Below are 27,333 nucleotides of genomic sequence, written 5' to 3'. Positions count from 1 at the left end.
TCTTCTAAGAATAGACAGGCTCTCCTTTCAACGGGAAAGGACAAATAAACTAAAATGGAATAATAGGGAAGGAAAAATAGGGGGAAAAAGCATTTAGGAGAACAATTAAAGAGGGTTTTTATTAGGGTTCAAGGCCGGGGTGAAACATTTGGAGGGACCATTGCAGCTGAATTCTTTCAGCAGGCTGTGGTGTAATGGGATGGGCTGGAAGGCCGAGCAGTCTAGCCTACCAAAATAGACTTGTGTAGTTTTCCTATTAGCACTCCCCAGGTTAAATTCATCAGGGAGGGGGAAAAAAATAACGTTTAAATCTTCTATAGGAATTTTTTAGCTCTGTCAGGACATTACCAGGTGGTTTTTTGTCGTGCCCCAAAGCTGAGTTGCTGCTGTGTTTCCCCATGGATGCGTCAGTGGGATTGCTAAGCCATGGGTAGGGATGAGACTTGTTCTGATGGTGTCATGTTTACACCACAGGTCTAATCATAGAAATTTGTATGGGAAAAACTCAGCCAGTCAGCCACTGAGTTCACTTGCCAGAGCATAAATAACTGCAGCAGAATTCCAATTAAAATTAAGGTTGTTAAGTGCTGGTGTGTACTGTGTGTTGGGTGTGTTTTTCTGCAGTGTTCTGTGGAAGTTACAGATTCCCACAGGACATTGAGCCAGACATGTATGGGTATTAATACAACAGAACATTTAGTGACTAGAAACATTTAAAAATATTTTTATTCACCAAAAGGTCTCTACCAGTGTAACCTTGAGAAAACAGATTTAATTTCACGTGTGTTCATTCATCTGCCCCAGTTGTTGCTCTGTAGGTTTTCTGTAATAACTTTCTTTTTTCTGACTACTCTTTCTAATTTTTTGTGTTTCATTTTGCAGCTGGCATAGGTACTAAGTGTCTAGATAACATTTTATATAGGGGGGTATCCACAGGGAAATGGATTCTGGCGTTCCATTTATGTAGTGAACAGGACATGGACTTCCAATGTGAAGCTGTGGCATCAATACATGACATTTTGCAAGACACTACTGATTAAATTGTATGTGCTTTGAATATTTGAATTCTAAGTGATCACATTGCTGTTAATAGATAATTTTTAACAAATGCTAGCTTCTCCTACAAGTCTGTTGCTTGTCTTTCAAAATTAAACAGTTTTAACAAGCCTACCATATCTGTTTATCCTGATGTCATGTTGTCAGTGTTGAATCTTGATTTGACAATGTTTTTATAATCTAGTGTCACTACATAAATTATCTGTAATGAAAATATAGATTTTTTTTCTAAGATTACAATTTTTTAAAAACTTTTTTCACTTTTTTGGTGAGCTTTCTATAACTTAAAATTTGAAGTCAAAATTTATCAGTCCGAGTTGCAAAATTTCACCAGAACACAACTTTGCATCACCAAGATGGGCAGGTATCAGCAGTTTAAAAAATCCTTTTCACAATGGACAAGGATGTGGGCAGATTTTCTTACTCTCTGCAGTTTTTTTGGGATGTGTTCATCTCCAGTGCAGAATTGCTGTGCAACAGCTTTGTGCTGGAAAATGATTTCAAATAGTTCAGTGGTTTCATGGTTTATTGAGCTCTTGGGCTGAGCTTGTTGCCCTGTGTTGGAGAGCAAATTCTGTTATAATTTTTGCTGAACAATCAAAGAAATTTTCCTTGGTGTTTTCAGGTTAGACTTTTCTTTGGTGTTGGGGATATTTTTGTGTGAGTGATTTTGGTTTTTTGAGGGGCGGGTTGGTTGTTTTTTTTGTGTTTTGGTTTGGTTTTTTTGTTTGTTTCTTAATAGCTGCCTAAAATAAAGTAATATGTTATGATACACTTGATTTCTTGATATAAGAGCAACATCTTTGTGTTTTCTTTTTTTTTTTTTTACATGAAATGTAAAAAAAAGCAGAGATACTTATGCTAATCAGTCATATTAGAAAATAATTCCTCTTTCCACTGCTGGGTTTTTTTACAGCAGGATCTGTCTGCTTGCTTCTTTAGCACCACCATACCTTTGTACCCTGAGCTCAGTTGTAGGACTGTTGTCATCAAGGGCTAAAACACAAAAAGCCCTTGCAGAAAACTGATTTACAAGGCCTTGGCATTCTTGACCAGGATGCTTAAAGCAAATCTTGCTGTGCTTTTTATTCTTTTGTAGGAACTCTCAACCTGTTCTTCAGCTGATGTGTTTGAGCACTGCAAGTCCATAGGGTTAAGAAATTGTTATTCCCACAGAATCAACAATAACAAAGTAAAGTAGGGAGGGAATTAAACTCTGACATGTCTGAGCTGTGAGGCCTTGAAACATCCCACGCTGTGCTCTTCTCTTGTCCTCCTCCAGAGCTGGAAATGTGTGTTTGATCCTCTCCTTGGGTGGAGGTCAGCTCCTGGCTGCCAGCAGCCCCACAGCCCCGTGAGCTTGCCTTGACTGCAATCTCTGTTCCAGACAAGATCATTTCAAGTCTGGTTTTCTTCAGAAAGAATCTGGACAATTGAGCAGCTCATCTCAGAGCTTTGATGTGTACAAAAGCTCTGTGTGAGATTTTGGGTGTTCTCCTCTTCTGGGCAGAGGCAATGTCTGTGTGACCATCTCAGGGAAGGATAAAGCACTTGCAGGGTGGTCCCAGAGTTAGGAGTAGATCCTCCATCCACACAAACAGTATTGTCCAAATTCAGTTATTGGTAAGTAACCTCATTTGACACTTAAAATATTGGCACTGCTATCTAAAATGTATTAAATAGCAGGCTTTATTTATCAATAAAGCATCTGAAGAGTTTATATCTATACCATTTTGTTCATTCTGTTGCTGCATCAGTATCTACTTTGCTTAATTTTCATGTAATTCAAAAACTGCTTAACCTATCAAGTGTATAAATAAACCACTCGGTAAGTCTTTTCAAGGAAAATCAAAATCATGAAAAGGCAGAAGCATAAACATCTGGTTTTAATAAAATCAACTCCTCCTTTCACAAGAGATGGTAGATAATTAGAAAAGAGCCTGCTGAAATCACTTGTTTTATTCTTATCTGAATAAATCAAAGAGGAATAACTAAATTATTATCTTCAGTATTTTTGGTACGTGGTTTGAGAAAGTATATTAGCTTAAAATTTGTGCTTGCTCTTTCAAAACAAAATTTTTTTCAGTATCAGGAAAAAGATCTAGGATAATTTATGGTTTTTTTTATTATTTGAGGAAATTTCCTAGGATTTAATTTTTTGTCTCATTTAATTTCTTGGTGAATTTTCTTTTCCCTGTTCAGTTATGAGCCGTAAGTTCTAAAGAATTTTTTTTGCAGCGATTGCTTCTTTTTTTAAGTAGTCACATACATGGGCTGCTTTCTATATAAGAGTTTTAAATCCTTCTCTAGGGCAGATCAGGGTTCAAAGTTAAACTGGCAGCTGCATGTCAGTCTTGTATGTTATATATCTGTATATATATAGATAGATAGATAGAGATGTCACTGGGAGGCTCTGAGGGGAATTAGGTCTTTTCTAGTTGTTGAGCATGCATAGTCCCATGAAAATGTTTTATTAGGCAAAAATGAGGTTTTTCTGTAGAAAAACTTATCCTGTGGCCATAGGATTTTACGGGAGGTACAGAGACTGATTTGCCTTTGTCTTCACTACCACCTCCCATGCACCAAACCTCTTAAGAGGAGGAATGATTCTAGGAATGAGGGGGTAACTTCCCATATCAGCTTGAACATAATTATTTTCACCGTATTTAAGGTACATGCCTTGAATTGCAGAGAGTGGTGGAATTGAGCCTTTGCTGCTACCTCAAAGACAAAGATACCCCTGTCCAGCTTAGCTAACGTTTCCTGAGTCTGTCTGAGCACTTACAGTTTTGATTTCCAAGTCCTCTTACATTCTTAGAATTTAAAAAATACCCCCCATCAGAGTCTGCTGCTTATGTACTTCCTAATGCCTAATCATGGAAGAGTTAAAAGAAGCCTACAAAATTATAGATTTATATTCACACTACTACAAAAGCCAGGAGTGTGAATGTAAATCTATAATTCAGTTTTTGATTTTTGATTTGCAGCAGTTTTCCTTCCAACGAATGGGGAGGAAGGCTCGTTGTCTGGCATGGTGTACCATACTTGCATTTCTAAGATCAAATATATGTCAGCACATGACACTGCCAATCTGCCTCTGACATCTCAGCGCACTTAAAAGCAAGAGACAATAAATTCAACTATAAAAGTGTTCATAGGAAGTGCAGTTGAGTGGATTTTTAAAATGTGTAACGCAACTATTTTAAAGACACCTATAAATAATGTTGATAAAATTCTTATTTTAACAAAATGACATTACAAGTAACAATTATTCTGACCCTGAGGAAGATTGTCAAGACTAGAAGGTTGTACAGAGGCTTGTAGTTTGTGTCAAGGGATTTGCTTGGATAACTCATATATTTGTGCAAGAATAGTGATTTTAATATGTAGGAAATGTATGTTCTCAGATCAGCAGTCTATGTATCCTAGTCTTTTGTTGCTGCAGAAAATTTACTGTAGCACAAGGTTGCACTTCGGTGTCTTCTGATGCAGTTTTCTTACAGCTCTACACAGTTGATGGCTGTTCTTGTTCTACATGGATTCAACCCTTACTTGTGGATATTTTCCTGTCTATCCATTCTTAAATACTCCTAATATTTTTTATCTCAACAGTGACCTGTGATTTCGAGAGTAATTGCAATTCTGGCTTTAAAAATCCGCTTCTATGTTTACATCAGCCTTTCTCTCAGAGTGGGTGGGGGATTCCTTGGTCTTCTAGAGTGAGGCAGGGCATTAGAAACGCCTGTCTGCTTCTCTTCCCTTATTTATTATATAATTGAGTAATGTTACTGATCATTCATTCTTCCTTGAAGCTTTATAGTTCTAACCAGGGTTTCTTCTTGTACCCAAATCTCTTCAAGTCTTTAATTTGTATTGTTCTTTTTTCTGCGTCTTTTCTATTTGATGTATCCTTTTTCAGATGGGGGTGACCAAAACTGAACCCAGAATTCAAAAGTGAACACACACTGTTCAAGGTGAGGGAATATCACTAGTTTTATATAAGGCATAATATTTTTTATATGTCTTTGTCCTTTAAAAATAAATACTGATATCCTGATTATTTTTGCTCCCAATTGTAAAATATTTTTCTTGAGTAATCTGTAAAGTTGTCTAGACTTTTCACTGAGAAGTTGGTTAATTTATAACATAATTTCTTCTGGGTAATTAATTAATGAATATGCTACATTGATTTTCACTATGGTTTACTATACACCACGTATGCTCTACTTCCTGTTGTTGTGTTGATGTAATTGCATATTTGAAATTCCTTCTGAAGACCATCACGAATCCACTGTAGAGCCAACTGATCTTTGTATCCTTCATCATTTCCAGGTTTTGTCATTACATGTTCCTTCCCATTTCATTCTTCAGATTACTGAACTGTACTTGCCTAGGAGATTTTTCTGGGTGTTGCCACCTTGATTTTGATCCCTCCAGCCAAGAGTCTTTCCTGTCTTCTTGCAGATCTTGAAGTTTTGCATTCCTTCATGTACGTGGTAAAGACTGGTAGTTGAAGAGAGTGAATTGTACATAAGAAAACTCATCAGAATGCCCACTGCCATCTCTCATTAACTTACTCACTGCATCTGCTCCTTCTCCTAGGCCTCCTTTCTTTAGGAGAAGAATTGTGCATCTCACAACCCATGTGTGGTTATTCCTTTCAGGAGGGATATGTTTGCGTTGTGCTCACGATGGCAGCAGGGGCGAAGACTGGTTTTACTCAGGCTGGTAATCTGGTTTGACTTTAATTCTTGCAAACTGGATTCATTTACATGAGTGGTCCATACCAGGGCTTTCAACAGGTCATTAATAAAAAAAAATTATAAACATCCCGGCCTTTTGATGGCTTCCTTGTATTACTATTTCTTATCATTGTGTTGTGACCAGAGTAGGTAATTAATAGGCATTGTCAGCACAGTGGTAAATAGAGGTAGTAAGTTGGTAGTAAAGTTTGAGGGGAGGAAGGCTATTTCTAAACTGCCCACTCTGGAGAGCAGCAGGTAAATAACCAAGTTGATACATTGACCCTCCCACACTGCCAAAGAAATAGAAATAAAAATTACTCAATCTTTAGTCTCACTTCCTTGATCTCTGAGGGGGTATGTGTAGTGTGACTGTGTTATAGGACCTTCATTGGGAACATAGTTAAGAAATTATTCCTGCATTCAACTGAATTTTTCATGAAAGTGAAAAAGGGAAGCTGCTGTTGTCATTGTCTTCTGCTGTTCTTCAGTTGTTACTTTGTACAACGTCTTAGCTTTTTCATGTAACTTCTGTTCTAAATTGGATTTCTAACCAACCATTTCTAGGTGATGATCATCTGAAATGGTTTGACTTCTTACAGATTTTTTTTATGACTTATTTTTGTAGTATGGGTAATTCTTGCTCTTCATTCTTTGTTCCCCCAGTTGTAAGGGTTGGAAGAAATTTTCTGTTACTATGCTGCAGTTTTGATTTTTTTTTAGCAAGTTTTTGCTTGGGGTTTGTTTTATTTTTAATTTTTTTTTTAATCCTCCATCAAGGAATTATCTCATTTTCCTTCAAATTTGTTAATTTTGTTGCTTTATTCCAAGCTGGCTAACATGCTGAAGCTAAACTATTTTATGAAATATTCTGGTCTTTGAACAAGTTAATGGAACAAATTGTGTGATTTCTTTTCTCATAAGCTTGCAAAAAGTTATAGGATAGTATATGTATTTATGGTCTGTGATGTAATAAATGGAAATGTGACTATCCAAACAAGCAGCTGAAACAGGTATTCATTTGTCTTTCATCTTTTTAGATCTTTCTAATTGTAAAGTCTAAGCTGTGCTGTTTTATGATAACGTTTTAAATTAATGTTTAATTAACACTGGCAAGAAGGAAATAGGTCCTTTCTCTCTAAAATCTTGCTTTTAATTTAAGTACATTTAAGTAAGATTCAGTGTCCTTAAGAAGTTTAGAAAATTCTGGTGTTCTCCTTGATGTCTTGGTATGGGATAACAGGTGCTGTTTGCTCAGGTGGAGACTGTGGTGTCTTCCAGTGCATTGAACATCTTGTGATCTGCAGTAAAAACCAAGCAGGAGAGTGTGTGTGTGTGTGTGTGTGTGTGTGTGGTGCTGTGTTGAGAGAGAGAAATACTCTAGTTACACTGTTTTTTGAGTAACCTGATATTAAAAGGACTGTTGGGACATCTGCAGTTCATACCACTCTCATATCTATGCTTGTAGTTAGGAAAGGGAGTATCTTCCTTTTGAGGTGCATGGTGAAATATTCCTTATAGGAGAAAACAGCTGTGGGTCATCTTAAAAACAAAAATCGAAGAACAATTCTCTCCACTTTAACACTTTTCTCTCCAGCTCTCCAGACAGATTTTAACAGAAACTTTAAAAGAAGGAGAAACAGAAACTTTAAGAGAAGGAGAAGCAGGTGTTTTTGAGCATGACATTGACAAACTTCTGTTTAACAAAAATATTTGAGCTGGTTAAGACCACTCCAAACATAATCAAACTCAGTTACAGTTTTGCTGCAGCTTAATTTGCTGTGAGAGAGTTGCTCCATTTTAAGGATTAGCATGGTAGGTGCCATTGGCCCTGACAGAGCAGCAGCTCTTCATCTTCCTCTCTTCAAGCTGGCCTGAAAATATTTTTTTGTGGAAGGGTGCAGGTAGCTGTGCTCAAGAGCACATTTATTTCCTCTTCTTTCTGGATGGCAGGTCTGGTGTTGGCAAGTGAGGAGCGCTTCTCCTCTCCTGAAATACCTCCCTTTTCCTTTGACTGACTTATTACTGCTTTTCTAGTGGAAAAACTACCAGATTACTGTATTTTGAAACCCAGCAAGTATTCTGTCTTTTTTTTTTTTTTTTTTTGGCATTGTATCTCCCCTCACAGTATCCCTCCTTTGGGATCCTGTCTCTCCACAGGGACAGCCAGACCGACGGCCTGTGGCTATTTTTGCACGGCGCACATATTAACCATTGAGTAAACCTAAGAGGTTTTACTGAGCTTATTTTAGCAGAAGCATTTGTTAAAGCCCCTGTATCCATAGGCTGTGTGTATATTCATTAACTATTCAGGGCTGTAACATAATACAACAAAAGGAAGTGTATTTTAGCAGAGATCTGTAACAACCATAGGCAGCCTGGCACCCAGCCAGGGGGAAAGGCAGACTCCTCTCGCTGCTATTTCTGTCTTGTGGCATCCAGAGATGTTGAATTGATTTCTTGGATAATGAAACTAGCTAAGACTTACTGCAGTGTCAGGATCCTGCATTGCAAAAATACATATGTTTGATCCCCAGAAGTTTATTGTAGTCAAATCTTTGGAGGCAGTGGAAAACTGAGCCTCTCCAGTTTCACTGCCAGCGTGACAAGATTTAGCCTTCATATAATCACATCCAAAATGGTTTGTGGCAAGGATAGGGAGAACTGAAGTGCCAGCATGAATGGAAAGTACGTAATTATTTGACAGAATATCCTGTCCTATAGATTCTCTCATCTAAAAAGTGTTGGATTTTCCCTGTGGCAGAAGCCCACATTGTTTCACTGGTCAGAGATGGGGCAGAGCATTGGGAGTCCTTTCCCTGGCGGTGAACATTCACCCTTGGAGCTTGAAATGTGTCTGTGTACAGCTTCTACCAACTACCCCTTGTGAAAGGGGATGGAGATGCTTCAGCTCTTGGTCTGCTCTACAGCTACAAGATAGCTTCTCTGTCCCAATGTAGCATAAAAACAGGAATTTGTTCCCAATCCAGTACATGTCATTGATTTAAAGAATATTTTGATAAAGGCAAATGTCAGAGGAGAATGAGATGTGTAGGTATTTACTATGATCAGAGTCTGTTTTGTGTGTGGAATGTCAGTAGACTGTGTCAGGATGTCCTGAAGCATAAGATTTGTGAGCTTTTCCCCACGTGAGAGATCCCACATTTCCTGGTCAGTTGGATGCTCCCGTTCTGCCCAGCTGCATTGGGAATTACCCTCTTGGTTTTAACCACCTTCCTGCTCTCCTGTGACATGCTGAGCAAACAACAGCTTGTCTGCTTTAAAAGTGGATCCCTTCATAGTGTGATGCTTGAAATAATATTTTACATCTCCAGGCGTCTTTCCATGTTAGAATGCAGATATAGATCCATTCTTTTTCCTTTTGTTAATAGCTTGAATGAGCTGGGAGGGAAGGTTTTAAAAGGACAAATACAATGAAAATGGATATTTCTGAAATACTTGAGTTCCATTCCACATGAACAGAGATGTTAAAAGCCCCTTTAGCAGCTGTGTCAATACCAATTTTTCTGGTTCTTGAGTGGAGACATAAATTCAGATGGTGTTGGTTAAATAATTCACATTTGTTTTAGGTGAAAAATAACACCTGCTCTGTTTAGCAAATGCAATGCTTTCATTTAAGTGATTTAAAAATTGATCACATTCAACTGATTTGAGTTCATTAAGGGATTTGCAGTTAGATAATTAAATTGATATTTTAAATAGCTTTAACTGTACTGTACAGTGAGAAGTGTGCAGTGGATTTTCAGATAAAACTTCTAGTTGGGTTTTTTTTTGAGATGAAAGACTGATGTGTTTGGAATATAGTTACATATAACACATTGAGTGGACAACTAATTTGAGACATACTGGAGGAATGGGAAAAGTTCTCAATCAGGGATATTCTGTTTTCTAGGCATATCAGTTATTTTCATGTACATAGCAAACTGGTATTTGTAGGGAAAAAAACATCTCAGAGCTGCAAAATACTAGCACAGGTTACTTAGATAAATAAAAATGCAATTTCTGATGCTGTGATTTTACTGAAATAATTATCAAGAAACATTGTTTTTTTAAATTTTTTTGTTTGTCATGTTGGATGTTGAATGAATTGTTCCTTCCCCAAGGAAAAAGCTTCAGTAACCATGTTTGATTTGCAGAGCACCAGAGATCATACTGGGATTGCCGTTTTGTGAAGCCATAGACATGTGGTCGTTAGGGTGTGTGATTGCAGAGCTCTTTCTTGGATGGCCACTGTACCCAGGAGCACTGGAATATGACCAGGTAGTAGAATAAATTTCACAAGCATATGTGCACTTTCCGCAGCTTAAGGCTTTCAGATCATTAAATACAGAATTTTTAATGCTAATAAATCCCCTATTATGTAGCATTTCTTCTAGTCTGTCAATGCTTTTAGTTTAGCCTTATTGATTGTCCTAGAAACATAAATCCTGATTCTGACCCAGACTGTATATTGTGCTGCTTTTTTTGAATTAAGTTTCCATTTGTCCTCTCCCCTCCATCTTATGAAATAGATGATGATGGAAATCAAAGGTTTGCAGCTACCATCACTGCATTATAATCTCTCTTTCATTTGCCACGAACAGGGTTGACTCTGGAATGTCTATTCAGATGTCAGGATTAATTGTGCTCTGAATACTTTCTGATGCTTTCTGGAAATCCAGCAAAGCTCGAAGATTTGAGAGCCTGTACTTCATGAGGAACAAGAATGAACTGTCACAATCATTCTGTAGCTAGGCAGGGGTAAAGCTTGGAGCTCTTAAAGCTCTGCCCTTGCTTTGTTGGAGTTTTCAGTACTGACACCATGAGCATTAGTGAGCAAACTTAATAAAACTCCATGTTGTTTCTCATGAAAGATGTAGAACATTTTTATTTTAAACACTTAGAAGATAATGTGGAATTTGGGAGGAATGTAGTCAGCATCCTGAGCATGCCCACCTGGTTTTGAACTTTCTTGAAAACCCCATAAGGAGCAGCACTGGCTTCTTGCTAAGTTCTAGTCTTTGATTCAGCATTTAGTTCAGAGGATGTTGTTTAGGTTATTCAAGTCCTGCTCATGGAGTGGGCTTTTGGCTTCCTGATAGATCAGACCTACTTTTCTGAAAATCTGTTGGTTAGAACCATTTTCAGGGGATATATAAATTTTGTGTTGATGTTGGTAATGTTTCTATTTCAGTTTCCTTCATTTACACGAATCTCAGCATTTCACATGGGGAAGTGAGCTATGAATGGAATGTGGGTTGATGCGTTGATGCATTTAGAAGACCTTTTTGTAGACTATTGCTGTTAAAATGGAAAATAAAAGAGGAAACATCTAACAACCCATATAATTCACTGCTCTTTTTAAGGATAAAGTGAAGGCATTTTGTTTTTTGGAAAGAATCTATAACGCTCTCTCAAAAATTTCCAAAAACACGGCAAGTTTATTTACCTCTTACATATCATTCAAGTTTGCTGGAAGCCTCATCTAGCAACTTGCCTGATCCTTATGTTGGAGAAGTTGTGGTGGAAAAGGGGCTGCAACCTCCTCTGCACCATCAGGAATTGCCTTGTTGTAACTGTGCTCCAGCAGCCCTGCAAAACTCGCTTGGAGAAAATGGATTCAAGGTTTTTCTCAGTGTCCATGAGTACAGCAGGAGCAGGCTTCCAAGGGAATTCCTGTCCTCCTGCTACGTGGTGTGTGTCACTGAGTAAACAAACAGGCTTTGTGCTGCATTTCCCCCCTGTCCCCTGGTGTGTGGCAGCCAACACACTGGCCCTTGAAAGGGGGCTCTTAGTTCTTCCATTCATTTGTGGTTAGAAGCAGTAACAGCTGTGTTTCTCAGTGGAAAACAGCCCTGTCTTCTGAGCTTTAATGCTCATTAGAAACAGGCACAGGCCCTTAACTGCTGAACTGTTGAATTAATGCACTGGCTTTTCCCCTCTACTTTTTAAGACTCTTTGTTTTCTGAGGACATTATAAATGATCTAGAAACATCTCTGGTCAGATGTTACTCCTTACTCCCTGAGGCTGGGAACTATGGAGGATACTAAACCCCAGAAGTTGTGTTTAGTTCCTCCCCACTTGGATGTCTCACTTTTCAGCAGAAGCCTCTCAGGTTCCTTTTACTCTTTACTGCCCATCAGTTTTTTTTCTCCTCTCAGGTGCTCCCAGCTCTCAAGTCCTCTCTCTTCCATTGACTTTATCTTCTCATCTCTCAATTTCTGATTCGGTGTATTTGGCCACTCTCTCCTTTTGATTTTTTTCCCTTTCTTCTCTCTTATTCCCTGGCTGCTGCTCCTTTTCCAGGGGCTGGCTTACCCCAGCAGCCCCTGCCCTTCAGAAATTCAGTACCCTCTCCATCCCGACCTGCAGCAAGCTTGGTTTTCAATTATTGCCAATTCTACTTACAATTCCAAGGTGGTTTTTAATGATCACCAACTATGATAGATGATGCAAAATGCAAAGTAAATAATCTAAAATAAATGCATTTTGATCATTTCAGACCAAAGTTTCTTTCAGGCATAAAGCCAGTCTATTCAGTAGCAGATTTTCTTGGACAACAACACTACCTTTTGCTGCCTGGAGCTTGTACAGACACTCCCTTTCCACATGGAATGTTTCCTTGAAATGCAGGTGTGTCAGATGTGTAAAAGACTGATACACTGGAAACAGCAAATGGGAAGGATTTTTATCTAGTTACATAATGAGAACAGGCCAAAAAAAAAAAAAAAAAAAAGAAATTCTGTAAGCAAACAAAGCACTCCTACTGATTTTCCTGTTTAGAATTAAAAAAATACATTTAGGATTTGAGTGGGTTGAGGAGGTAATGACAGCCACTCTCCCCAGCTCCTCATTGCTGTGAACCAACCTAAAAAGCTTGCTTATGTAGGTCACCTGAGAGGTTTGTTTGTGTGTGCCTTTCTCTAGAGATGGAGAGAGCAGTGCCAAGTGTTCAGGGTTAGGCTTCTCCCCTCTGTAAATGTAGCTAAGGATCTCTGAGCATGGTTCATTGTCATTTCTCAAATGAAATTACAAGTTTTTAACTGTGTGGGGATAACATTTTGAAAACAAGAGGTAAATGCTTTTCCCTGTTCTGTTTTTTTCCTCAGATTCGTTACATTTCACAGACTCAAGGTTTGCCAGGAGAGCAGTTGTTAAGCATGGGGACGAAAACTGCAAGATTTTTCTGTAGAGAAACAGATGCACCATATTCTAGTTGGAGATTAAAGGTAAACAGTGTAATGTAGTAAAAAACAGCACAATATTCTGTGAGAAGAGAAAGGAGAGAAGCCAAGATTCACTGCAAGACCATTACATCCCCGGTGCATCTCCTGTGGTTTTTAGCAGCTCCTGCTCTTTATCCCTTCCATTCTTTCTGTCCCCCAAGGTGCAGCTGCCAGGCTGTGCTGTGGCCAGTTGGGGAATTCAAATTAAGCCTTTTATCTCCAGAGGTGCTAAGCGGATGGTTTGTTTTCTTCTCTTTTTTGCTCGGTTACTGCTTTTCACTTCATGTAAGGAATTTGTCTCTGGGGCTCACACTGCTCTGACAACATTGGTCCAGAACTGGCTTCAGGATCAGAAGTTCCTAGGAGAAAAAGGAGATTAAGAAATAACATGGCTGTGTACAGCTCATTTCTTTCAGATCTTCTGCTAAAACAGCCTTTGTTGGCTGAAAGCTGCAATACAGTGAGCACAGACAAAGTTAAAATAAAATGTACTTTTGTGTTCTGCACACCTTGCTTCTCTCTAAGCAACATTATTGCACTGTGGCCATAAGCAGAGCCTTTGCTTCCCACGCAAATAATTTACTTTTTTTAAAAATTGTGTTTCTCCATGGCCCAGCTTCCCTGGGTTTCCAGAGGGCTCAGGCAGCAGTTGGGGCTGACAGGGATCTCTGCAGTAACAAACAGCTGCCAGCTCCCAGCACCAGTTGCATAAGATCCCCCCAGCAAGTTGGTAAATCCCCAGCAGCTCTGGGGTTATGTAACATTTCTGCAATTACACCCACACCTGGTTAATCCCTCCCTCTGCTTTCTCAAGCACTTGGGCTTTAGGTGACACTTTACATCTGCCTTCTCCATGTCAGAGCAAGTCCTTGGTGCAAACAGCCCTCCCCAGTTCCTGGAGCTCTTTGTTACCTTGCAGAGGTTAATTAGGGGTTTTGATATGGGCAATTGCTCATTACTTGCAGTTTTTGTCAAAGTTCATTTTGGAAGCTTTTCTGTAATCTGTGTGTTAAAAGCTTTTTTCCTGAAGTCCCACCTTGGCTCTAGGAGCACCAGCCTACAGGTGCTGTCTGTGTTGAGGAAGGAAAATTGTAACAGAAGGTACTATACCAACTCATAAACCACTCATTCTCTAGGGTGTTCTTGCTTCAAACTGAAGTATTTAAAATATTCACACTATTTGTTGTGTATGTGGAGGAAAAAAAAATACAAATAAATATAATATAAAAATGAATATAATAATATTAATAATAATAAAGAATGTAATAATAAAAATAGGAATAAGTATAATAATAAAAAAAAAGAGGAAACTAAGAAGTTGAACAGATACTGCCTGGTTTTTGGTTTATTTCTTTCACAGTGATGTGATATTGCTGCTACTCGAGGTTTAAGGTCTGAGTTTGAGAAAATTGGTAAATTACAATAATAGAAAAGCTGTGATATATAAAAATACAGGAGTTTCATTAAACTGCTCTATGCTAGGCTTTCAGCACTTCCTGTGTGATTCATAAGCTATCTGTTGTAATCCAGTACTGATTTTTCAGATGTAAAACATTGTAGTTATTGTCTTTTGATTTAGAGAATGAAAGTAGTCAGTAAAGCAGCATACAAATATGTAACTGATATACTAATAATTTGGGAAAAAATAGTGGTTTTTTGTTGTGTATGCAGAGGAATAAATATAATATTAAAATAAATATACTATAAAATATAATATTAATAATATAATATAATAATAAAATTAGGAATAAGTATAATAATAAAAAAAAAAGAGGAAACCAAGAAGTTGAACGGATACTGCCTGGTTTTTGGTTTATTTCTTTCACAGTGATGTGATATTGCTGCTGCTTGGGGTTTAATGTCTGAGTTTGAGAAAATTGGTAAATTACAATAATAGAAATTGTGATATATATTTGATTAATAGAAATTTGTGATATATAAAAATACAGGAGTTTCATTAAACTGCTCTATGCTAGGCTTTCAGCACTTCCTGTGTGATTCATAAGCTATCTGTTGTAATCCAGTACTGATTTTTCAGATGTAAAACATTGTAGTTATTGTTTTTTGATTTAGAGAATGAAAGTAGCCAGTAAAGCAGCATACAAATATATAACTGATATACTAATAATTTCGGAAAAAATTAGTGGTTTTTAGGTCAATGAGTACATAAAGTCATTTTGTAGTTATAGGTGAGCCTTTTTGACAGTTTCTAAACTAAGCTTTCCTTTTGTTTTTGTTGAGACATTGGAAGAACACGAGGCAGAAACAGGTATGAAGTCTAAAGAGGCCAGAAAGTATATTTTCAACAGTTTGGATGATATAGTGCACGTGAGTATTAAAGCCTCCTTCCTCTGCAGAAGGAATGTGTGGGAATGACTGGTGATTTTAAAACATTTTACTGGTTTGGAAAGAAATGCCTTTTAGAATATTATTTATTGTGCCTCAGTCATATTCACTCTTCTCTGCTGCTCTGAGGAAAATGTCTGGCTCTGTCAGCCCTCTGAGCTTTTAGTAAAGATCTTCCTTTTCCATTGCTTGTGTTAAACAGTGAAACTTGTCCTTGTGGTGGGGAACCCTTGAATTTTGTGTAAATTGTATACTTTCTCTTCTACCTTATCTGCCACTGTGGCAAAGAATAAACAAAGAATGCATATGGAACCTGCTTTGTTTATTGTTTGATTTCCAGTATAATTCTGTTATCTTAACAATATAATTCTAAGTGTAGTTTTTAAAATTTTGTTTTTAAAAACATAACTGTTCCCTCACTTTTCTTTAGCTTTATGCCTCTCTAGTCAATAAGAAATGGCAATTTTTGTTGTCTTTCACATCCTAAAAAAGGATCAAATCTTGTTGCAAGGTTGGCATTAATATGTACTTGAAATTGTTTTTTGAAGATCAGCTCTGTAGTTCGAGTTAGACCATAAAAAAATCTTTATTCGAAATCTTACTTCTTAAATTCCAAGTCCCAGACTGGAATAAAGCCTTCAGCAGTTTTTAACTGGGGAGGTTGCAAGGGGGGAGTAGTGTGCATGCTTAAAAAAAGTCACCAATTCCAAGCCAGCTGTTTTGGGTTAAGACAAATCCACCGTACCCCACATGCTAAAAATGCTGACTATCAGTATTTTATAGCAGAAAACAGTACTAGAAAGAGTTAAATTAATATGCATATCTTCTATCTGACTGTTTTGTTCTGTGCCAGGTGAACATGGTGATGGATTTGGAAGGAAGTGACCTGTTGGCAGAGAAGGCAGATAGGAGGGAATTTGTCAGTCTGTTGAAGAAAATGTTGCTTATCGATGCTGATTTAAGAATCACTCCAGCTGAGACCCTGAACCATTCTTTTGTTACCATGAAGCACCTCCTTGATTTTCCTCATAGCAACCAGTATGTAACATAGAAATCTCTGTTGTTGCAATTCATTTGTATAAAAGTGTTGTTTTTTCTGCTATCAGAGAGAAAAAAACATCTTTCATCATTTCTGCAGTGTCTTAGAAAATTCTTTAAAGTGCTTGCAGTATTAGATACATCTCTTGGGTCAAGGAATCTGCTTGAATAACTGTGTTTTTCTCTGAAAGTAACAGTTAGGGCAATAGATTCCTAAGTTGGTTTTAGGTATGATTGTTAAAATTCCAGCACTGCAGAAACTTGGGTGTGATTTTTGGAAGCATGAGGAGCCCTAATTCCTGTCAGTCATTGAGGGCTAGGGTAGGCATTTCCTCTTGAAGTTAGCATCTCAGATACTTCCTTTTATGTATTGATTAATGTGGAATATATGGAAACTTTTCTTGCAGTTCTGGAGTTGGATATTTCACCGTGGATTTCCTAAAGTTGCAAACAGTTCACTGAAAGAGCAAGCTTTTCCCATCTATTAAATTTCCTATCTTTCCTGTTTGTAAACAGCTGTTAGAAAATGGTGTTAGATGGAAAGAGAAAGAAACAGCAGTATTTTTCTTGAATATGCATCAGAGAGCTTTGATGTGACCATAGTAACAACAGTGTTTCTGGTTTTCTACCTGTGTGGATGATCCTGTTCTGTGAAACTGGGAAATGGGGGGTTTGAACTAATTTTTTTCCCCTTATTTTGGGGAATTGTTTTTTACCTTCAACGGCATGCAATGGTGATTAAAGCAATTTATTTTCTGGTTCTGATAGAGTGAAGTCCTGCTTTCATATCATGGATATTTGCAAATGCCGATCAAACCTGTATGACTTAAGCAATTGCAATAAAACATCACTCATGAGATCAGTTGCCTCAGGCAGTGCAGCCAACCTGACTGCAAGCTTTACCAAAATTGGTCCAGTAAGAAGTCAGGTAAAATCAATGGTTCATGTTTTTCTTGCTTTGGTTTTGTTTTATTTTGTTTTGTTTTTATTGTAAGTTCAATTAATGTAGTTTTTCTAATTAATTTAATAATTGAAAAAATTGCATCTGTTAGGTGGCAAAATCTTCTGTCTTTTACTCTGTTTTTTCCCTAATGTTTTCTTAGACAAATAATTTAGAATATGTTCCAAATTAAGTTACAAGCTGGTGTTGCTAGTGCTGTATTCTGGTGCCCTCCAGTGGCCCAGTGTGATGGCTTCCTGTGAAATGGATCTGAAACGTTCATTTTTATTAGTTTGTTTTAGTTATTTACTGTATAAAGTGGTGGGACAAGTGTGTGAGAGATGTAGTTTCACAGTTATAATAACCTTGCCTGTGTTGAATCTGTTCCCATAGGCATTAACTGCATCTGCCCACTCAGTTCTGCACCAAGGGATTCCACTGCAGGCAGGAACTGCTCAGTTTGGTTGCAGTGATGTTTTCCAGCAAGCATTGATTATATGTCCTCCAGCTATTCAAGGTATATTTATCTATAATTGTCACAGTTCCTAGAATATGACTGTTACTGCCTGGCTGTCAGCAATATTTGAGTTTTCTGTTATATCCACTTAAGGTTTATATTTAAACCAACTTAATTATGCCATTAAAATCAGCGTGTGAGTCAGATGCAGATTCATTACACCTTTCTGAAAAAAACAGCAAATCAGCACCTGCAAAAAATGATTTAAACAATCCAGAGCCCACCTTCATATATTACACACACGCAGAGATAAATTTATGTCTTGGATAAAATAGGAGAAAAAAGTGTGAAAGGGGAAGCAATAAAAGGAGGGTGTCCTGAAGTAAAATTGGAGAGGAAACAGGAAAGATGGAGTGAGTATCAGTGTCTTATCCTAGTAATAGTCATTTATGGAAATGGGAAGGCAGTTTATATTGTTTGCTTATTATAGTTTTTCTTCCAAAGATGTAATTTATTTATCTTGGTGATGTTCAGCATTGTGTTGAGATCAGGTCTTGAAGTTATGGAATTTATAGGGAGTAGTTTTTTTTTAAGAATGACCTTTGTTTCGCTTCTGCATTTTAAAGCTTCAGAAACCACCCTAGATGCACTCTGAAATGAAACAAACCAGAAATATTCAACCTAAACTTAAAGCCCAGGAAGTCTTAATCTCTATAGATAAAGACAGATGCAGCAGACTTTATCAATAATATTTTTTGTGGCAGCTGCATTTACCTTGGGTTCCAGAAACTTGAGAAAGGTCTGACTATTCACAGGCTGCTTCACACAGATTTCCTTCTGAGCAGTTAATTGTTTAAATTGTGTATGTTCTTTACACAATGACATACTCCATAATAAAAAAAACCCACTATTGTTTTCATTATTCCCAGATGAATAAAGTGATTTATAGAAAAGGAAACAGCACAGGCAGACACTTTATCTGTGATTTGTATACTGTATTCTTAATATGATGATAACTTTCCAAATTTAATTTCTGCTACAGTTGAAGTGGAGGGGATATATTGTTTTCATCACATAGGTGACGAGTTGCTGGCACAGATGAAAAGGGATATTAATGGTATCTGGCACTGCTTCAAAGTTTCCCAGCTTGGCTGCTCTGTGGAGTATCTGAAGTGCTAAAACTCTCTACTTCTGTCAGAGTTAAGATGCTTCTCTTCTAGATGGCTGTGGGGAAAAAAATCAGTCAAGTGCATTTCAAAATGAAAAGCTTTGAAGTGCGTGGTTATAACCGAGTATTGTGTTATGACATGAGAGAATTACATCAGATGAAAACTTTCTTTCATCCTCTACTGTAAAGTTTAAAAAAAACCCAGCCAAAGCACTTACAAACCTCAGTGTAGTAATTCTTTAGTAGTTACCTGTGAACACCAGTGCTTAGTCTTTGAGTAAAGCACGAGGCACGAAGTGCAGTTAGAAGATGAGATCAGGGGTATCTTTTCCTATTTCCTAGCCAGTGTTTTCTTCAAGCATGGCTGTTCTGTTGCAATGTCTGTTAAGAAAAATTCCTCTTTCATTATAGTTTGGCATTATTGTGTAAAAAAAAATGTTATTGTAGTAAACATTGCAGCATTGCTATACTTGTGTTAGTTTCCTGTAACAATAATGAAATCTATACAAGACATGAGATGCATCTGTTTTGTATTATGCTCTGGTTTGCATATTGTATATTGTATATTATATACAATATTATTATTTATTATAGAATATATTATAATTTACTATAGTTTGCATTATTTTGATGAAGAGAGGAATAGGAGTATGGATTCTACTGCAAATATTTGATGAGGTAGACAGAAGATTTTACATTGTTTCCCACCAAAGAGATGGTAGCAAAGAGGGACATTATACATGTGGCATTGCCAGCTATAAAAGTTAAGAAGAATGTGTTTCAGCCTGCTGGAAATACAGAGCATGAGGTGTGCAGGAGTCCATTCTGAGAAGCTTTGAAATGCCGTTCTGCTTACTTTTGCCTGTTTCCTTTCAAATTCTTTTAATGTAGTTTGTGATAAGGAGTAAATGCTTAGCTCTGCAGAACTTTCTGCCAAAGTCATTCCTCTTTCTAGTAGTCTGTTTCCAACTAGTAGCTATTGGCAGTTTTTTCTGGAAACTACAGCTCAAATATTTGTGCAGATAAGTTATGGCACAAAAATCTTTTAGGTGTTAATTTGTTTGGCTTGGAAGTCTAAATTATGGAATCAGATCATAAACACATTTTAAAAATGGTAAAATGTTTTAAAATTGTCCTCTATGTTTGCTTACAAAATACATGCAAGACTGCTGTTTGCCTAAAGCTTGTGTATGTGTTTTTCTCCCTGCCAGGAATTCCTACAAGCCACAGCAAACCCACCAGTTTCTCCCTGAGGGTGGATAATGCAGTCCCACTGGTGACCCAAGCCCACGCAATTCAACCACTACAGATTCGAGCAGGAATCCTTTCTCAGGTTGGCCTACTTTAAAGCAAAACTCTTACTTATTGAGTTAGGGAATGTTTTGAACTGGTCTCTGCTGAGCTCCAAGCAGCAAGTGTAGCTTCAGGGAATTACCTGTGCCATAAAAGCTCTGTGCTCCCCAGCAGGCGTGGTCCAACCAGACGCAGCAGATCCTGGTTCCTGCATGGCAGCAGGTAGCACCAGTAGCAGCTCCACCAACATCTCTGCCCTCTGATCCTGTGGCTGGCCCACAGAGGCTTGGAGAATGGGGGTAAGTCCTACTTTTGTGCCAAGTGGCTGGGATTTAACAAGGAATGGGGGCGCTGGTGAGAAAGACCTGAAGTATAAACCTGCCTTTCCTTTTCCTCAGGAAGATGATTACCCAGGGCACCCACTACAGCTCAATGATACCACAGCCTCTCTTAACACATCAGATAACCTTGTCTGCCCCTCAGCCAATTAGTGTGGGCATTGCACACGTTGTCTGGCCTCAGCCTGCAGCTACCAAGAGGAACAAACTGTGCCAGAACAGGTCAGTAGAATATTTCTAAGACAGAACATTCAAAGACAGTGTATCACTGGCAGGGTTCTGTGTACAAATCACCAACAGGACAGGACTGCTGGGAACGTGCCTTGAGCTGTTTGATTTTCCAGCATCAGCCTCATTACATGGTTATGGCAATGGGAAGATGCCAGCAGCTCACATCCCAGGCAACAGACCAAGAACTTACAAAGTTTAAAAGTTTATAAGTTTTTTGCCCAATCACACAAAGCAAAAGCACATTGACAGTAGTTCCATCCAACCACTGTAAGCAGATGTATCTTTGGTTAAAACAATGCCTGCTTATTGCAAACACGATACCTGCATGTAAGCCTTGAAACACAACGCACAGAGCTCCATTATTAAGCTTAGAACTTCCTAATATCTCGTAAGATAAACTTTTCTGTAGCTTAGGGAGTTATTCTAGACCAGCGTTAATACACAGACCATTGTTCTATTTGTCTTTTCTACTTTTTACATAATTTTTCTGCTGACCTATCTCATGGCTACTGCTTAGCTCTAATCACAGTTCTACTGTCTCTGAGGCCTGCCTTTTGCAGCTTTCCCACACAGGTGGGATTCCCACACCTGTAATTGCTGTTTTGTGGGCAAGGGAACAACTTGTAGAAGTGATATCTTTGTTGGACACAATTCCTCTTAGTCTTTTGGGAAAATGTGTCCTTTCTCTTTAAGTTATACTTGCAATGCTAATTAGTTTTAATTATTTTTGATTAGTATGTGCCTATCATGGTAGAATGTTGTCTTTGCAGGCTTTGGGAAAGTGTAAGAATGTCCTGAGGTAGCTCTAATGAGATATTCCTAAGTTTACATGAAGGAGGATATGTGAGGTTTATACAACTAAAAATAAAGAGAGGCTGTGTAACAGGGTTGCTGTGTGCCTTACAGTCACCTTTCACTGATAGCCAAAAATACTTCAGCTGCTTGCTGAAGAAAATATGCCCCAGTGCCATGCAAAAGATGCTCCATAAGTGGGAAAGTGTGTGGGTTATGTGGGCAGTGTCAGCAGTCTTGTATTAAGCAAGGGGTTCATCTGGAGGCTACCAGCTTTTGTTTTCAAGGAGAATCCTTGCAGGAAATCCAGCTGGATTTTATTTGCTTGTTTTTCACCCACATGGGATTTTCATTTGTTTTTACCTTTATAAGAACGTGGCGTTTTCAGTATACTGTATTCAATGTTAATGTCTTTAATATTACATACTTGGTATCTTTTTTGTCTGAAACTGTCCATGCCAAGTATTTTTGCCTGTGTTTATTGTTCTGTGTTTTTCTAAATTGGTGGTTTAGCCTACATTGCCTGCTTTTTTAAAAATTGGTGACTTAGCCTACGTTGCCTGCTTTTTTTAAAAATAGGTGACTTAGCCTACATTGCCTACTTTGGTTTCATTGAAAACAGCCCAGGCTGAGATTCACTAAATGCCAAATTGTTGTTTTTTCCTCCTCAGGAGCAACATGCTACAAAACACCAATATCCACAACTCAGCCTTTATCTCTCCAAAGATCCTCAACCTGAAGGCTGTCAAGAGGATAAGTTGTATAGAAGCACAGGACAATCTCAACTCGGAGGGGCAGGAGGCCTCTCTCAGGCTGGCCCCCGAGCCCCCTGTCCCCAGCAGCCCCCGCCAGGCGCTGTTCCTGGGCAGCTCCCCCAGCCCCGTCAGCGTCATCACCATCAGCAGTGACACCGACGAGGACGACGTGGCACGGACGCACTCGCTGAGGGAGTGAGCATCTGCCTTGGGTTTTGTTAGGCTTGACTTAGATGCAGCTGTCCCAGCCATTCAGCTTTTCTGTTTTTCCCATTCTGTGCTGCTTTAGTGTGTGGGTCTGGGCTTCACATGAGGGGATGGTGAGCTCTGTGCACAGAGCAGGGAGACAAAACAATTCCTGCTCCAGCTGGGCACCAAGGACAAATGATCCCAATCTCAGCCCAAGAGCACAAACCCCGTGGGCTGGAGAGAGAAAAACAAGCAGGGTGGGACTGCAGGGGCTAAAGCTGGAATGGGACAATGAACTGCAAGATGCAAATGGAGCAGAACTGATCCAAGGCAGAGAGCCCGGGAGCGCTGGGGCATTTTGGGGCCATTTTGGTTCATCTTGGGTGCAGGCCTGGCTGGGCTCTGGTGCTGCCCAGGGTGGATCCATGGAGGAGATGCTTTGAATCAATCCCTGCTTGATTCTTTAGCTCTGCCCAGCCTCTGCTCAAGGGCAGACTTCTCAAAGCATCATTAGCACTGATGCCTTCAGGTTTAGATTTCATATTTTAGATTTTCATTAAATCTAAACCTGAAGGCATCAGTGCTAATGATGCTTTGTATTGCTTTAGTATGTAATTCTGAACTTCATATAAAGTGTTAGCAAGTTCTCTTCACAGTCTAGTTAGACAAAACAATCCTTTTCCAGCCCAAGGACACCATTGCAGCTTCAGGCCCAAAAAGTGTAAAACAGCCATGAATTGAGGAGAGGAAACTGGGAGGATGGGACTTCGTAACCTGAAGCTGTAATTGGACAATTAACCCCAATATTTAAATGGACCAAAACTTATAAAAAGTGTGAAAACTTGGGGTGACTTGGGGTCCATCTTGGGTGTAGCCCTGGCCAGGCTCTTGTACTGCCCAAGGTGTACCCCTTGAAGGCCTATTAAAAAATCCCTGCTTTATTCTTTAACTCTGTCTAGCCTCTGTCCCAGGTAGCCTCTCTAGGCACCAGCGCAGCTAATGAATCTGAGTTAAAAAAGGACAAACATTTTGCTCCTAATCAAGTTTCAGCAGAAAGTTAACTCTGTAGCACTCTGTTACTGAAAGGGAACAACACTGTCAAAAATCTACCACATTAATCTCTATGTGTTATGCCTTTTCAAACCATAGTTTTTTTAGGGCTTTTTTCATAATGCCATGCACTATTTATTTGTTAAAGAACAGTATTCTTGCTGTATATACTCAACGTTACCATTCTAGTAGTAGCACCCACTAGATACTATTGCATACCTGTGAGTAGAAAGTACTTCTCTAACAGTGTGAAAAGGTGAACCTTTGGGTGCAAAAGCAGGTGCTGGGTATTGTCCTCCAGTGGAGTTTTCTTTCACAGAGCCATCACAGAAGCATGCAAGGCTTAAAAGTCTAATGTTTGTTTGACTTCCTGCTTACTTGTAATAATTCTGAGCTGGAGGAACATGCATTTAAAATCTGAGCTTTGTCAAAAGTTTCAAGGCTCTGAACTGCTGTAGTAGAACATTTTAATCTACTTGTTTTAGTATTGATTCAGTTAAAAAAAATTACCCATTTAGTAGGTTTCAAAAAGGAATACTGTAAAGGTTTAAAGCCTGGTTTGGATGTAACAGAAGGAAGGAATTGGATACTAGTTTACATTTAAGGGGTCTTTTGTAATGATGGGCTGTGACGGTGTTCGCAGGGGTCTCAGATTGAGGGAAGAGACTAGGATCTGACTCAGTGTTTCAGAAGGCTTGGTTTATTATTTTATAATATATATTACATTAAAACTATACTAAGAGAATAGAAGAAAAAGTTTCATTAGAAGGCTAGCTAAACCTAAGAATAAAATAAGAAAAAATGATAACAAAGGCAGCTGTCTCGGACTCTCTCTGTCTGAGCCAGCTGTGCTGTGATTGGCCATTAATTACAAACAAACACATGAGACTAATCACTGATCTACTTGTTACACTCTACAGCAGCAAATAACCATTGTTTACATTTTGTTCCTGAGGCCTCTCAGCTTCTCAGGAGGAAAAATCCTAAGGAAAGGATTTTTCATAAAAAGATGTCTGCGACAATGGGCCCTTTTTAATTGCACAGTTTTACCTAGGTGAGTGGTGAATGTGTGTTTGCTGACTGTGTTTTTGTGTGCAGGTGTAAGGGGAGCCTGGAGTGTGAAGCCTGCCAGAACACCCTGAACATGGACCGTGTGTGCTCCCTGAGCAGCCCCGACAGCACGCTCAGCACCAGCTCCTCGGAGCACTCCAGCCCCTCTCCTTGCAAGAGATCCAACAGGTGAAAACTCAGCCTCCTTGCAGCAAAAAGAAAGATCTTGGTATACAGCAGGCCCAGTTGATACTAAAAAATGCACAGGTTTTGTTATGTTGCCAGCTGGTGAGGGTAAATGATCTGTTTAAAAATTGATTTGCTGGCCTGCAGTTGCACAGCACATACTGCTCTGTTCTTGTTCCTAACAGATCTGTCTTGCTGCAGTGGAAGCTTTCAGAATACTGAATGAATGGTGCTCACACAGAAAATATAAACACGTTGCATGCAGCTTCCTTTGGAATAAAAATCTTCTAGAGTTGCAGGATTAAATAAGCCTAAATAGTACGTGACAGATTTGGTCACCACGTATTTTTTAATTTTTGCAGGTCTCTGATTTTTCCATTGTGTATCTTGTAATCTTTCATGAAATTGATGCCTTTTTTCTTCTATAAAAGTAAGGCTCACTTAGGGTGAACACTGTTGCTGTGAACAGCTTTGAAATGTTTTTATCTTCACTGCCTCATGTCTAGCTTGAGCCTTCAGCAGTTTCATGGTGAAAAATGAATTCTAATTAAGGTCCTAACGAAAAAAGTTTGTTTAGAATAATGAAAGATTCTATCAGAGCATGTATTGACAAGGAGGTGGAACTCTGAGTCTGCATCAGGTAGTCTTACTGGTTGGTAGTTAACACTGTCAGTCTTTTGATATTCTTTAATATCAAAACATTCAAAAATTCAGCTAAGTTTTTATAAAGTCCTACTTGATTTTAGGGTATTTTCTTTGAATTGTAAGGAGCTTACCTGTAATTTACTTCCCCTTGCTAATTCAACTTTGTCAATAGCAGAGGAGTGTGTTGGATTCTGGTTTCAGTAGCATTCTACAAAGTCATATAATTAGCAACTCTAATAAAAAGTTAATGATATAGAAGTACAATTAATTGCTCAGTAGTTGTCACATTATCACTGTTTGTTACTTGAAAAAACTACTCAGAATTACCTGATTCTGTTGGTTAAATCTTCAGACTTTTGTGGTGGCCCTCATAGTGTCAAAGTACTTTTCACAAAAAGTAATCTTCATAAGTGGTTTTATTTGTGATGTCCTATTTTAAGCAGCATGCAATAAGGACATGTTGCATGAGCTCTAAAATCACTAAAGGACTTGACCATGCATTTAAGCATTAGTGAATTCACTGCTGTTTCTTGTATGCTTAAAGTTAATCATGTATTCCATCAATTTTTAATTTAAAGGAGTTATCTCTTTTCTTTAAGCCTTGCAATATACGGGTAGGATGAGTTTGAATATATGTGCCTGTGTAATTACAATGCATAATTTTTATCCACCTTTGAGCAATTTCTATATATAATTTAACTTTAAATTATAGTAATTTCACTAGAAATTTAATGTGTTAATTTAAGAAAATGTACCTCTATCATGAAAATCTCTCTGCTTCATTGCAATACTTTTATTTTTTGACAGTATGTCAGATGATGAACAGGAGAGTGGATGTGATACAGTGGATGGTTCCCCAAGCTCAGACTCCTCAGGACATGACAGCCCCTTTGTGGAAAATGGTTTTGTGGACAATAACAATAAAAATAAGGAAGCAAGAGCCTCAGTTAACCCTGAAACCAAATCAACTGTTTGCACAGTAGTGGTACCACCCATGAGACTTGAAAACAGGTTACATCTTGAGGAACAGATGGTGAATACAGGTAAGTTAGTTCAGGTGTTTTTCTATGCCAGTAGATAAGAATAGATGTTTCAGTATTTATTTATTCAATATACATGAAGATTTTGATCTACTCATACAACTGCTAATCTGTAGTAACCACTCCTAAACAGTGCTAGGGTTTGACAAATAATTGGTGTATTGTATTATTATTTTCCCTGCATGCTTAAGCAAATGAAGCCTTGTCTAACTTTTGCCAGAAGAGAATAGTGACAACAAAAGCATAACATTGTTTGTTTCTTCCTTGGAAGACGCTCCGTGCCAGCCACTGAGGAAGGGTCGGTCTGTCCTGGGGAGAATAAACCAGTCTTGTGTGGTGGGGAGCCGTCAGCAGAAACTGACATCAGCATTCCATCAGCACCATGGGAACTTCAGTCAGGTATGTGTGCTCACGCCCAGCAAGCCCCAAACACTCAAGAAGTTGAGCTCCAAACTGAACGCTCACAGTTTCAGTCGCCTGTCTGTGGCAGCTGCAGGTTTTCAGCAGCTTGATTAAAGAAGTGTTCAAATCTTGCAAAGTGGATTTCAACTTACTGGGCAAGTCATAAGTATTTTTCATTTTGAGTAATTTGCTTAACATAGCTGACTTTATTAAAAAAAAACCCCAAAAAACAGAAAAGCCACACTGGGAAAATTGTCAATGCTTGCACTATATCAAAACACCAGACAAAAACAAAAATATGTTAGCATTTATTTTTCCTACATCCAAATGCTAAAATACTCATAGTGTGCAGTTAAAATCTGCAGCTGTATCTCAGTGTTGTTCTGTC

The 27,333-nt window shown here is 38.4% G+C and overlaps 1 protein-coding gene across 5 annotated transcripts in view; it reads left to right on the top strand.

Annotated features, from left to right (window-relative positions):
• Positions 1-27,333, top strand: part of HIPK3 (homeodomain interacting protein kinase 3) — a 69,342-nt gene that overhangs the window by 36,695 nt on the left and 5,314 nt on the right. For 4 of the 5 annotated variants that reach the window (XM_036383979.2, XM_036383981.2, XM_036383980.2 and 1 more), the window contains exons 3-15: positions 9,956-10,079; positions 12,909-13,028; positions 15,267-15,353; positions 16,225-16,409; positions 17,178-17,337; positions 17,743-17,866; positions 20,186-20,307; positions 20,439-20,566; positions 20,666-20,827; positions 22,300-22,578; positions 24,721-24,861; positions 26,311-26,546; positions 26,815-26,942. In XM_036383979.2, the coding sequence (XP_036239872.1) occupies positions 9,956-10,079; positions 12,909-13,028; positions 15,267-15,353; positions 16,225-16,409; positions 17,178-17,337; positions 17,743-17,866; positions 20,186-20,307; positions 20,439-20,566; positions 20,666-20,827; positions 22,300-22,578; positions 24,721-24,861; positions 26,311-26,546; positions 26,815-26,942 (1,996 nt within the window). The remainder of the gene's footprint in view (positions 1-9,955; positions 10,080-12,908; positions 13,029-15,266; positions 15,354-16,224; positions 16,410-17,177; positions 17,338-17,742; positions 17,867-20,185; positions 20,308-20,438; positions 20,567-20,665; positions 20,828-22,299; positions 22,579-24,720; positions 24,862-26,310; positions 26,547-26,814; positions 26,943-27,333) is intronic. The other variant, XM_036383983.2, reaches the window with a different exon arrangement.

This window comes from Molothrus ater, chromosome 6, assembly GCF_012460135.2.
Source record: "Molothrus ater isolate BHLD 08-10-18 breed brown headed cowbird chromosome 6, BPBGC_Mater_1.1, whole genome shotgun sequence".
Lineage (NCBI taxonomy): Eukaryota > Metazoa > Chordata > Aves > Passeriformes > Icteridae > Molothrus > Molothrus ater.
This window is presented reverse-complemented; position numbering and strand designations above follow the sequence as displayed.